Consider the following 13,439-nt stretch of genomic DNA (forward strand, 5'->3'; position numbering starts at 1 on the left):
AGAAGGATGTATGTATGGATAGAAGGATGGATGGATAGGATAGATTGGAATGGAAATGGTGGATGGATGGATGGATGGATGGATGGATGGATGGATGGATGGATGGATGGATGGATGGATGGATGGATAGATAGATAGATAGATAGATAGATAGATAGATAGATAGATAGATAGATAGATAGATAGATAGATAGATAGATAGATAGATAGATTATATGTTATATGCAGAGATAAATCTTTCTCCCTCTTCATGCACTATATTGGTTTGTATGGATGCACGCCTCTGCTATATTAGGTATCATATTCCTGCAATCCAGCTCTATTTACATAGAAATGAGAAGTGAAATAAGAAACAGTGCTGTCTTTATTTAAATGGACAGATTTATATGTGCCTGGTCAATTTTCATGGACCTGCATTAGTTTGCTCTTCTCTGTCCCATCTTCACATTTATCAGGATTTAACTTGCTCGGATGTTGACTGGAGATGATGCAATTATACAGGGAGTAAGGATGATTGATGTAACATCAGTATGTATTCAATGATAGGGAAGAGAGAGCAGAAAATGGTTTTACTATAGCAAGCAGAGGGACAGAGACGAACAGTCAGAGATTTAAGAAGTAGGATCTTATATGGAACTCTTGGCTCTCGTATATGTGTGGTTTATTCATGCATGTGAGGAATGATCAAAAGTCTGTCAGGGGCATTATAGTGTAACTTTTGATGTGTGATTGACACTGTAAAGCGACTGGCAGCGATGTGACTCATGTCTGAGGCAAAGAGGATCCAGACATGCATACTGAGACGCGCACACAAACACACACGCGCGCGTGCGCACAAACACACACTATCTGTAAGCCATAGCAGGATTGCCATCATTGCCATATATTTTGTTCATGATGCAACTGAGCTTGTGTTAAAATCTCTGCGTTTTGGTTGTGGCCTGTACTTTAAAACTTTCGCTTCTGTCACTCCACTATAGTAACCAGAAAACCCTTCAAGCTACAAAAGGACCCAAAAGTGTTAAATAAATAACTCTAATTGACTTATGTCATACACTGAAAAAAATGATTCATTGAATTTAATCAATTTTTTTAAGGTAAGTGGTTGCAATCAATTTATTTAAGCTACATTTAAACAAAAGTTTTATATTTTATTTTACGTTACTAATCTTTTTTGTTTAAATGTAGCTTAAATTAATTGATTGCAACCACTTACCTTAAAAAAATTGATTAAATTCAATGAATCATTTCTTTCAGTGTATACTTTAGGTGTCCTTAAGACATTTACTCATCTACTTGAAACACAGTATTTATATCCTAAAACTGCCTAAACAACAATTCAGGCACAGAAAATGTGTATTGAAAGAGAGGCATAGGCCAAGACTAAAGCTGCTTTTACACCAGCCGCAGTAAAGGCGTCAAGCACGAGTGATTTCAATGTTAAGTAAATGTGAAGACGCATTGACACGCGTCTGGAGGTCTCGCGGCACGTATGAGGCGCTTAGCGCTGCGCGGTAGACGCGATTCCCTTTCATTGAGCATCTAGCGTGGTGTGCGCGAATGGTGCTTTTTGTGCATTTTGCGTTTGAGGTGAATTTGTGGCTGACGCCCAAGTTGAAAATGTGAACTTTGGCGAATTTTTGCGATGAGTTAACCAATCAGGAGCCTGCTTGCTGCTGTGGCGGCAACCCCGCCCGGATTCACTAATTCAACATGAAGGGACGCTTGATATTGTCCATGAGCAGTCACCCGAAGCTATATGAATATGACACAAGTTCTTCTTTCTATAGAGACAGGAATAAAAAGGAGTCAGTCAGGAGATTGGGCAACCTGGTAAGTTTTACATATACATTTCACTTTCGACTTGCGGCATTCCCGCCGTTTTTTAAACTATTTTCCCCCTATAGTAAGGTGACTAAATACAAACCGGTAACTCTCTTGATAAATGCACAATCAACATCAGCCATCTTGCAAACAGACAACCGCATAGCACTTGCCTCCCCACAAGAAGTGAATTTCGCCTCTGACGCGCGTCAAATGCTTGTTTTTCCGTGTGTCTACTTCGCTCTTAGACGCGCGAATGCATTCAAACTGGTCAAGCAGCAAACTACGCGCGGTAGACACAATTTTGACGCCTCAAAAGTGGCTGGTTTAAACGCAGCATTAAGAATTAATCAAATAATGGATTATATTTTAGTTTGTTTTTTACCAAACTCTCTTATTTGCCTTCAGGATACTACAGGGCACGAGTCAAGTCATTTGATAACACTTGGCTTCTTTTGAAGCTTAAAGAGGTGAGGTGTTAACTAAAAAATCTCAAAACAACACTCTAAAGTTTAAAGGAAACATTTGGGGAAGGATTTTTTTGACAAAGTTTTCATTTTTGGGTGAACTATCCCTTTAAGGCCATGATAAAAACACAGTCAGTTGTTAGTGTTGTTTTCAGGCCTTCATAAAAAGACAGACCAGCATCTGCTCCTGGAGGCGGGTGCGAGTCTGAATCTCACACTGATCAAAGGTGTGAAAGCATGCGCTCAGGTAGAAAACACTCATTGGCCACCCTTTGTACCTTCCTCTTCTTCTGTTTGGTTTTCCTTCATTTATTTCGATTGAGTCACATTCAACATTTCCTAAATCATCTCTCACCTTTCTCACACTCACTCAGAGAGATAAAGAACAGACCCCAATGTCTGAAAACTGACTGTTGTACTTTTTCTATCCTTTGTTACACCTAAGAGTCCTACAAAAGGGATGCTGCAGCAATGCGGAAAAACCACTTACGGTTTCCCAGAGAACCATCCAGTCAAAAGTTCTTGAAAGAAGCATTACTTTCGTACTCTTTTTATAGACAGTTTTATTGGATGCACGCGGGTTGCCGTGGTTATGCGCCTGGCCTGAGGTTAATTTCTGGTCTGTGCTTGTTTATCGATCTGGCTAGTGACTAAACGGAGCTCTGGAAGAAATACCTTGTGGAAAATAAAATAGTTTTGGTTTCCAAAATACAAGAAGAGACTGTGTGGATTTAGCAGCCAAGGAAGAATTTAAAGATCTTTAGCTAACATTGTATACATTCATTTTACACATTAAAGGTAGGGTAACAGATTTGATCCTGAAACATTTTTTAGTTATGCTGGTTAAAAGTCTCCTCACATCCTGATAGCAATCACTATGTTAAGTTGTTTAAATGTATTTGTAGAAATTTATGTCATCTGTTTATGTTGGTTATTTTGGAAATGTTATTCACTTTGTACTGCAAAGTTTTCTCACTGGTGAATGAGACATGAGATGTGACCGTCTGATCTGTGCATGTTCATGTGTTTTGGAAGAGGCGTGACTTTGGATGGCGATTTGACTGGAGGGTGGGATCGTGATTTCATTGCTAGGCGGCTACTGTTAGCATTTTTCAAAATATGAAACTCCACCTTTAAACGTTAGCTTAGTGTATAGTTGATACACTTTAGTTATGATTTGAACTAAGATCATTTACTGGTTATTTATTTAGCTTTTTATTAAAAATAATTTACTCTAGAAGGACTGTTATTGATTCCTTGTGGCAGTCTACCAGAAGTTAAGGACCACAAAAGTCGTTTCTTTATGTTGTTGCCGCTAAAACTATCTGTGGTTTCAAGAACCTTTTGTTTTGGGTGTGATAAGGCATAATTTAGGGTGCACTTACACTATTCATACCATAACTGAGAATGTTTGACCACGGTTCGTTTGACCAGTCTGACCTTACCGTACCGTACTCCACATCTAACCTTTGAAATGAAACTGGTATGCATGCTGGTGATCTGTGTTTATGGGCACTGAAAGGCAATATATCCTGGATCTATAAGATTTTTAACAATTTCAGACACTCACATATTTTCACAGACAGAAAATCTGCAGCAACGGATGCACACATTGACTCCATCTCTGAGAGCAGAATGCTTAGTGTCTGTGATAGGACGAAAGCTGACAGTAAGGAAAATGAATGTCACTCATTGCTGCTGGTTGCCAAGAAACGTGAAGTGAGCCCGAAGTGACTGTAATTCAGACTGACACCTGGTCGCAAGAAAAAACATACAGATAAATAACACATTAGAAATATTCTTTGACACATCCTGCTTTGTGGTGAACTAGAAATATTGCAGTTTTGACTTCCAGCTTTTGTTTTGTGACCTTTTGGAAGACTTTTCGATAATATACATACACTATACACTAATACACTAATATACACTAAAAACAGCAAAAAATCTAAACGTAATTGCTTTTAATATGCAATTTATCTTTGCTCTTAAATCACAATGATCTTATTTTCTCTCCAGACCACCTCTATAGCAGACATTTTATCTAAATTGACCCCTGAAGCATCTTCAAAGAGTTTTTTTGTAGCTTCTCATCAAAGCACGCTGTCTTTTCATGGTCCAGCCTATTGCTTTTTAATCACAGAGATCCCTCAAATGTCACTGTTTAAAGGTAGAGCAGATTGGTCCATGACTCAGCTGAAATAAGTCGCAGAGCTTTAAAAAAAAACATAGTATGTCAAAATAAAGCCATTGGACACTTGAATACAGCTCAATCCCCGGGGAGGGGGATTGAACCTGGAGTTATATTTGGCGAATAAATTGAATTTGGTCCTGAACACGGATGTGCGATGCCACCTGCTACTGCTGATAGGAAAATACATGAAAAGATATCAACCACTGTGAGGTTTGCAATAGTTTATTTGCAAGTCACTGTATATCTATGTGTTTTTTGGCAAAGCACATATGAATATTCCTTTGATCTTTCTCTTTTCGCTTGGTTGACAGTGTGCAGTATTTCAAATGCCGCATCCTATTTCCATTTCAAACTGTGCATTGTTACCATGCCACCTATTCTGAATGCATCATGTAGATGATCTGTGCTTCTGAGTGTTTTTTAAGTGGTTGTATGTTTATGTGAGTCTGTTTTTGTACCTTATTGATCCTGTTAATGGAAGCGGATCAAAATGAAGCACGCTGTCTGATGCAGAAAGGGTAGTGGTTCTGTAAAGATTTTTTTTTTAAGGACCTACACTAATTTCCATTTTATTTTACTAAGAATGTGTTTAGTTTGCTTTTGTAAAGATGTAGGGATTTTACCTGATGTGTGTAATTTTTGTGCCAACAAACTAAGGCTATGTTTACACGACAACAGAGTAGTAAAAAAATTCATAAAATGTACACACAACAATGCTAGTAAATATATTTGCATTTACATGGATCCACGAAGAGGAAAGAAAATGCTGCAACGTGTGCCAGGCCAGTAGATGGCGATGTTACTTTGTAGAGTAAAAAACACACATCTGTGCACATATGTGTTCTTTTACAGAGCGATAAATACAAACAATTAAAATTGCAAAGCATTGAACAGTTTTGTTTAGATGGACAACAAACATGGCCATAGCCAGGGTTTGAAAATTAGTGAGGTCCAGGGGTGTTGAGAGTTAACAAATACAAGAAAAAAGTGCACTAAAACACACTTTTAGTACACTTAGTAAATGTACTATTTTTGCGCACTTATTTTATAGCTAATTTATCTTTAGTACTTCTTAAGATAAACTTAGGAACATCTGATTGTACTAGAAACGATTACTGGTATTGTATACTTTTTCAGGTGCATTGAAGTACTTCCCGTAGAACTATACCTTTTATTAGTATATGTGTAGTGCATAATTTTTAGTACATTAAAGTATACTTTATTTTTTACTTGGGATCTAATGTATTCTGTAATAACATTTTCGCCATTTTACACTTTGGATACACACTCTGTTTGTTTGTTTGTTTTGTGGGTGGACATTGTTATATTATATTTATTAGATCAGTTCTTTTTATTTAACCAAATTAAAAAACTAATTGAGATTAAAATCTCCTTTACAAGAGTAAATTGGCCAAGAAGGCAGCAACAGATATAAAAGTAAACAATTATACAATATACAACATACAGCAAAACATGAAAAAACACACTCATAAATCACAACAACAATTTACCAAAAGATAAAACATGTAGTTTGTTAAAAGTAGTAAAACTCTGGTAACGGTAACGTGGTAAGCTTTAAGGTATATTTGTTATCACAATTTGTTAAAACTTAACTGCTGACTTGTAATGTTTTTAGTATGAATTTGATAAATGCTCATAAACTAAATGAAATAACATAACCTTCTTTATACCCAATAGTTACATATTTGGCATATTTAATTTAAACCCAGATGTTCTACATCTTTGTACCAGTGCTATTTTCTACTGATTTTACGATAATCATGAGGATCATTGCGCGTGTCTTACCGATTATGTCAGCAATAACCTGCCCATGCTGAATGATGTGCCATTTGATTAAGGTTTAGGTGCTGATCACCCCGTGTTGCCAGATATTAGTAATAAATCAGATACATCGCTAACACTAACCTGCACATTCTAACTTTATAAATTTCACATTAATTGTTAAAACATTGAACACTACGTCTAAAGACCCTTACGAAAATTAATCAGGGTTTTACTACAGTTAAAAAAAAAAACATGATAACTGTAGTAAAACTATGGTAACCACAAATTAATCATGGTTTTGATAACCATGTTTTTTTAAAAACCCTAGTTTAACCATGGTAAGTGTAGTAAAACCATGGGGTTGCTGATAGTAATCAATACACCAAAAAAACATGGTTACTACACTTTTACCACAATAAAACCATGGTTAATTTTCTTAAGGGGAGGATTTTTCACAATGGGATTTGGCAACACTGTGAATGCTGCAGCCGCAGCATTCAGAGAACTTAAATTTGTTTTTTAATATGAAAAATTTACCGAGGTCCTGATCTCGGTGGCTTCACAGCCATGACAATAAGGTAGTTTTTACTAGTGACCCCAGACCAGGGGTGTCCAATCCTGCTCCTGGAGGGCCGGCCTGTGTCTTTGCACAGTTCTGCTCCAACCCTAATCAAACACACCTGATTCAGCTAATCAAGGTCTGACTAGGCAGACTAGAATCATCCAGGCAGGGGTGTTGAGGAAAGTTTCAGCTAAAATCTGTAGGGCCGATTTTGGACACCCCTGCCCTAGACACTAAAGCGACAAAATTTCGGTAACTTTTGGATTGTTAATAAGCTCAGTATCTTGAGCAGCACAAACTCAGTCCTGTAGCCCACCATTGTTGTTTTGGTTATACTCACAGGTTCCTATAGACCAGTGCTTCTCAATTATTTTCTGCCCCCCCCCCTCGGAAGAAGTAAACATTTCGCGCCCCCCAACTCTCCGCCGCGACTGTAAATAGTATTATTTGTCTATAAAATGGTTGACCCAGTGTTGCTATGCAGGTATGGTGGGGATACTCAAACAAAGAAAGCAATGTTTCGATAGCATGTGTGCATATTGCATAATGCAAATAATCAATAGCATAATGGAAATCAAAATTTAAAGGATGAGAATAAAGGCAGTGGCAAATATTGCAGAAAACTAAAAATATCCAAACATGTTTCTCACCAACGGCAGGGATTCAGTGTTCAGCAGACTTTGGCAGAACAACACTGAACTCTGGCTGTGAGTTTTGCTCACAGAGGCTGCACACAGACTGATAAAGATTTGAAAAGAAGCTGAGTTTTTATCTAATGCCTGTCAGATTTTATCTGATCTGTAACCACACAAAAGAATACCATAAAGATTGTTTTGATTAAAAACCATTTTGTTAAAGGCACACCATTTTTATTCCCTACTACCCCTAAGATTTACAGTCAAAATCAACCATATTCTGCTATGTCTGTTTTACATTGTTTGTCCTGCTTCATATCATTTTCAGTCTTAAAACAACACTTCAAAAGAAGCTGTGCAGTGACTCAGTGGACCTCTCTGGGATCCCTCTTTCAACTCGTGACTTACGACACGTGGCATATTACCTCCAGACCAGCGGGGGTGCTGTGATATCCGTAGACCTGAGTTTCACTGAGCTTCGAGATGAAGGCCTACGTCTACTACTGCCCTTCCTGGGTGCATTGCCCAAACTCACGACACTGGCTCTCAACGGGAACCGTCTGACTCATGGCGTCCTTAAAGATTTGGCCGAAGCCCTCAAGGAATCTAAGGGGTTCAACTGTCTTGCTTGGGTTGACCTGGGCAACAACGTGGACATATTTACCATGCCGCAGGTAAAACAGTCAAATCTTATAAAAAGCAATCACAGCTTAATGTAAGCTTATTTTGTAGGAGTAAATAGTAGGACATGATGTTAACTAAGTATGAGATGGACGTTGTCTTGGATCAGTATTTTTTGTTGCTCCTGAAACAATGTTTCATCGGTGATAAAAACATGACATTTTTTACCAGGATCTTACTGATTTTTTCAGAGAGCATCTCCTACTTGGTTAAGAGTTTTCAATTGAAAAAGAAAGCCACTTAAAGAGTGCATTATTGTCATAATAAGAAATCATATTGATTTGTGTGTCTCAACAGCCTCTTCTGGTAGCCCTAAGGCGACGCTGTAGTCTGAAGAGCAGCCTGCCTACTATCTATGAGTACACAGAAGGTCAACCCTACTGCTATCGCATGGAGAGTTCCATTGAAGAACCCAGCCACTACGAAGAAGATGAAGAAGAGGAAGATATAGAGCCATGGAGTATCGGAGAACAGAAAAGTTCGGGTAGTTTCACCCTTCCCTATTGCCAGAGGTGAACCAATCACTTCTGGTGTTATCAAATGATGGAATGAAAATCATAAAGAACGAGAAAGTGCAAGTAGGAGACCCCTTCTCCCTCAGCACCATTTCTCCCAGTCAACACATTTTACCTTCTACCTTTCTTCTCCACTGCAGCTCCATGAAACTCCCATTGTATGACCAACATATTTAAAGTGTTCCCAACAACACAAATGGGACCACCTGAACACAACACAATGAAACGCGCTCTCCAAAAGCTTCACCATTGACTTACTATGTGGATGGGTGATGCTCCTTGACACAAGATGGGGGTTCATTGGAGGAGGTCTTCTCTCACGAAGAACCAGTGACGGAGAGGAAAAATTGAGCGAGGGAGTCAATTGCCGGGTTGATGCATACCAGCGGTGTATTTGAAGATCGGACACCCAGCTTTTAGCAATTTTGTGAGGTTTGGTCAGATTTGTCAGTGTTGCATCGCTTGTCTTTACTGGGACAGACCGGACCCATCACCATTATGTCTGTGCTCCACTAATCTCCCAACAAAAGCCATGAAACCAGCTCAACAGACTCTACAGCCGATCCAACGTCACGTGACGCCAGCAAAACTGCTATGTAGAGACTTTTGCATTCCCCCACTTTCCGAAACGTTAACTCATTCATTCACACACCACTTTTCGTGTAGTTGTGAGTGATGATACAGGGTAACACTAGCTGGTGTGCTAGAGGACTTTTTTGTTGTGTACTATTGTTAAAGTTACCTTAGAAGACAACGGGTAGATTATAAGAACGATTTGAGTTTACTGAATGATAAGACTTGGAACATGTTTGTCATTACTTGTTTTTATTACGGCATTTTTTTTTTTCATTTTAAAAATACCTCTTAAGTACGCTTTCCTTATTTGAGAGAAACTCTATACTGCTTTTTACCAACTTTGCCCTCTTTAAGAAAAGTTTTGACTTTTTTAAGTAAGACTTTTACTTTGGTATACTCAGATAAATAAAGGTACCTATGCCTGGTCAATTGATATGATTAATATGGTGTATATTCTAATACCTTATTGTGTTTTCTTGATAAGCCATGTCTAATACACTAAACTGAAATATTAATTCACACTTAACATTGGTGAAGCAGGTTGTATTTTACCTTTAACATGACTGCTACAAATATATATATGAAGTCAGCTGAACTGTGCATATCTGCCGATATACCGATTCAAATGAGTGATGATATCGATTACGATGCGGATAGTTTGGTGGTTTTACCTTTTATATTTTCTTTTAAATTAATGATAATTAATGACACAATTTTGTAAGACATGCAAATGAAAACAGTTTTTTCTCTATTTCAGCAACATTTCAAAGTAATTACAAGCCTGTACTTAAATTAACATTCTTAACATAAACTAAATTCTTAATATTTAAATTATATTTCTTAAGATTTATGAATTAATAACAGGTATTCAATTCAATTTTATTTATATAATGCTCTTAACAATTGTTTAATTGTTTCAAATCAGCTTTACATTAATAAAAGCGGATAAAACACCAGTGGACATTAGTAATAATGTAACGTATAGATAAAAGTGCTAAGTTAAGCCAATGTCAGCTGACACCCTAGGGGTTGAAAAAACTCCTAGGAGAAAAATTCCTATCAACACTGAACATCAAGCATTTAACACTTCCTTTACACATAGCACAATTTGATGGATTTCCAGCCCTCTTTTAATTGACGGGAATAATCGGACAATTATTTTTAAACTATCTGCCGATGGTGTGATTATTGGCTGATATATCGATGCATCTTTAATATTTACACATCATGTTAAAATTATTTGATTACCTGAGCACTTTAATTCGTATTTTAAACATATGTGTGTCTCAAAAGCTTATCATAGTAATGTTGTCTTGTGTAACACAAACATTTGATATCATAATCTTAATACAAAACCAGTCATACAAAGCTGTTTGGAGGTAAAGCTCAGATGATCGAATTGTTAAATGTTAACCTTTTTTGTTGTTCAAATATATACATGTATTATTTTTAAATGTGTCAAATGTGTATTTGTTTAATGTTGTCTCAGTGTTGTTGACTATATTAATATATGTAATATCCCTTCACAGGAGCTTAACAAATGCTATTTGTAAAACGTATACACGACCTTGTAAACTTTCCAGTACTGAATATGAATATCATCTGGACTGTTTTCATCTTAAAATAAATTTCACTTCACAAGAAGTGTCTTATTGTAAAAATAGAAGTATTTGCATAAATATTTGCATTTGTTGTTATGGCCCTGTGCTTATACAGTAGATCATTATAATTAATGACCAGCCATGATCTGCTTGTATGGGATGTTTAACCTGCATATGATATTCTTGTTACTCATGTAAACAATATCAGAATCTTAGTACTCACAATGCTTACTGTATACATGATGGCAAATATCCAATACAGGTTCTTAATTGAAGGGCAGTTTGTCATGTTGTTTATGTGTCTGTTTGTATATATGAGTTTTCTCTGTCTGTGTCATAAATTTGTGCTTTAAACATTATGTAATAAGCAGTACTTATAAGACTGTTACACAGCTCTGTAATAAAACTTGATTATTATAATCCCATAGCTGTGCAAAAAGAATAGTCGCTTGTTTATTTGGTGACATCAGAGAGTGTTTGGAGGATAAAAGTTGTGTCTGTGAAAGGTTGGTGTTTTGGAGTGTACAACAAAAATGGCAAGATGTTTTTTTACGATGGTGATGATGCTGAAATCTGCTAAATACATAAATAAATAGTTCACCCAAATATAAAAATACTGTTTTTAATATAAAAATACTGTTATTTTAGCTATTATAAGGGTTCACTGGGAATATATGGGGCATGATACTAAAATAAGCCTGTCTTTTAAAGGTGCAGTGTGTAACTTTTATAACGATCTCTTGACAGAAATGCAATATAAAATACATAACTATATTATCATGGGTGTATAAAGACCTTTCATACTGAAGTGTTATGTTTTAATTACCTTAGAATGAGACGTTTTTATCTACATACACAGGGGTCCCCTTACATGGAAGTCACCATTTTGTTTCTACAGAAGCCCTTAACGGACAAACTTTTTTTGTATCCAACGATGACATGGTTGTCTGGTGGCGGCTACCGTAGCTTCTCTATGCAATTCGGTGAACGGTGGACTAAAATGTTGGTTGCAATTTGCAACCTCGCCACTAGATGTACTAAAATTTACACACTGCACCTTTAAGTTCACCCAAAATGAAAAAATCTGTCAATATCTTTTCTCCCCCTTAAATTATTACAAACGTGTACACATTTCTTTGATCTGCTGAACACAAAGGAAGATATTTTTTGGCAATGTCTGTACCAAACCAGTTTTTGAGCGCAATTGACTTCCATAGTATTTTTTCTTTCTACTATGGAAGTCAATGGTGCCTCCTGCTTGATTACAAATATATTCTTTTGTGTTCACCAGAATAAAGACATTTATGCATGTTTAGAACAACCAGAGGGTGAGTAAATAATGACAAAATTTTCATTTGCGGGTGAACTGTTCCTTTAATATGACCTGCAATTGTATCCAATGTATGTTCTTCTTCTGTGTTTCTACAGGGTTGGAATGATGTGAGAAAAAACTATACATTTTTTTCTATCTAAAATTGGAAAACACGTGTAAAGTTACATAAAACAAGAGACAGAGGCTCAACTGTACTACAATATGTAGTTGAGTTTCAGTGTGTGTTTATAAGATGCTATTTAAGTGTGTAAATGATTCTCAACTGTTTATGCGTTTCACCAAACAAGTACAAATTGTTCCCATCTGTTACATTTTATTTACCTTGTAAACTCATGATAGTCCTGTTGAGTTCAGGAAAATTATGCATATCATGATGTTGATGTGACAAGCATGCGAAACAGTTTTTGCCAGAATCCTCGTCTGCCCCCCTATGGCTAAACAAAACCAACAAATAACAGTAGAGGACAATTCATAGACTTGAGTGTGAATGTATTCATGGTAAATGTATGGACTGTAAAAAAAAATGCTGATTTCCAAAGGAAATGCACACTTTAGTTTCATCAGAGAACATAACTTCTTCTGACGCTGTCTGATGTTCAAGAGTGGCTTTACACATGGAATGCGACAGCTGAAACCCAGGTCTTGCGTGCGTAGTGGTTCTTGAAGCACTGACTCCAGCTGCAGTCCACTCTTTGTGAATCTTCATCACATTTTTGAATGGGTTTTGTTTCACAATCCTCTCCAGGGTGCGGTTATCCCTGTAGGCTTTTTTGAACCACATCTTTTCCTTCCCTTCGCCTCTCTATTAATGTGCTGCTATATAAACCACTGCTATAGGCAGTGAATATTCTAATTATATGACTAGCACCTGTATGTTGATTTGACATCAATATTGACACTACAGTAATGATAGCAATCTCTGAATAACAAAGGTACGGGTTTTTACTCACTGTTTGTTTAGTTTTATTGGCACACTGAGAAGGAAATGCTTTGCATAATTTGTATGCATTACGTTGGCACTTTGAAGTACCCATTGCCAGCAGCACACCTCTGTGCTGTCAAAGTGATCCATGGCCTTTTGATCAGAGCTCACTAAATGTCAGATCACAGCCGGCCAGCAGTAACCCCACCAGGCTGAACTTTGAAGCTGAACAACGTATGCCGCCACTTGTCTGGACATTTGGTACTTGGTGTTTCTTTAATAACACTCAATCCAAAAAAAATAAAAAATGTGATGGATTAGCTGGGCCATGCAGGCTAAAGCCAATA

General features: G+C 37.0%; 1 protein-coding gene across 1 annotated transcript in view; it reads left to right on the plus strand.

Annotated features, from left to right (window-relative positions):
- lrrc75ba (leucine rich repeat containing 75Ba) overlaps positions 1–11,436 on the plus strand; it is a 28,705-nt gene extending 17,269 nt beyond the window's left edge. Inside the window, exons 4-5 of the mRNA XM_055168891.2 lie at positions 7,793–8,138; positions 8,443–11,436. Of these exons, the coding sequence (XP_055024866.1) occupies positions 7,793–8,138; positions 8,443–8,661 (565 nt within the window). The 3' untranslated portion in view covers positions 8,662–11,436. The remainder of the gene's footprint in view (positions 1–7,792; positions 8,139–8,442) is intronic.
- Positions 11,437–13,439: the final 2,003 nt, after the last annotated feature.

The sequence above is a fragment of the Misgurnus anguillicaudatus genome, chromosome 5 (genome assembly GCF_027580225.2).
Source record: "Misgurnus anguillicaudatus chromosome 5, ASM2758022v2, whole genome shotgun sequence".
Lineage (NCBI taxonomy): Eukaryota > Metazoa > Chordata > Actinopteri > Cypriniformes > Cobitidae > Misgurnus > Misgurnus anguillicaudatus.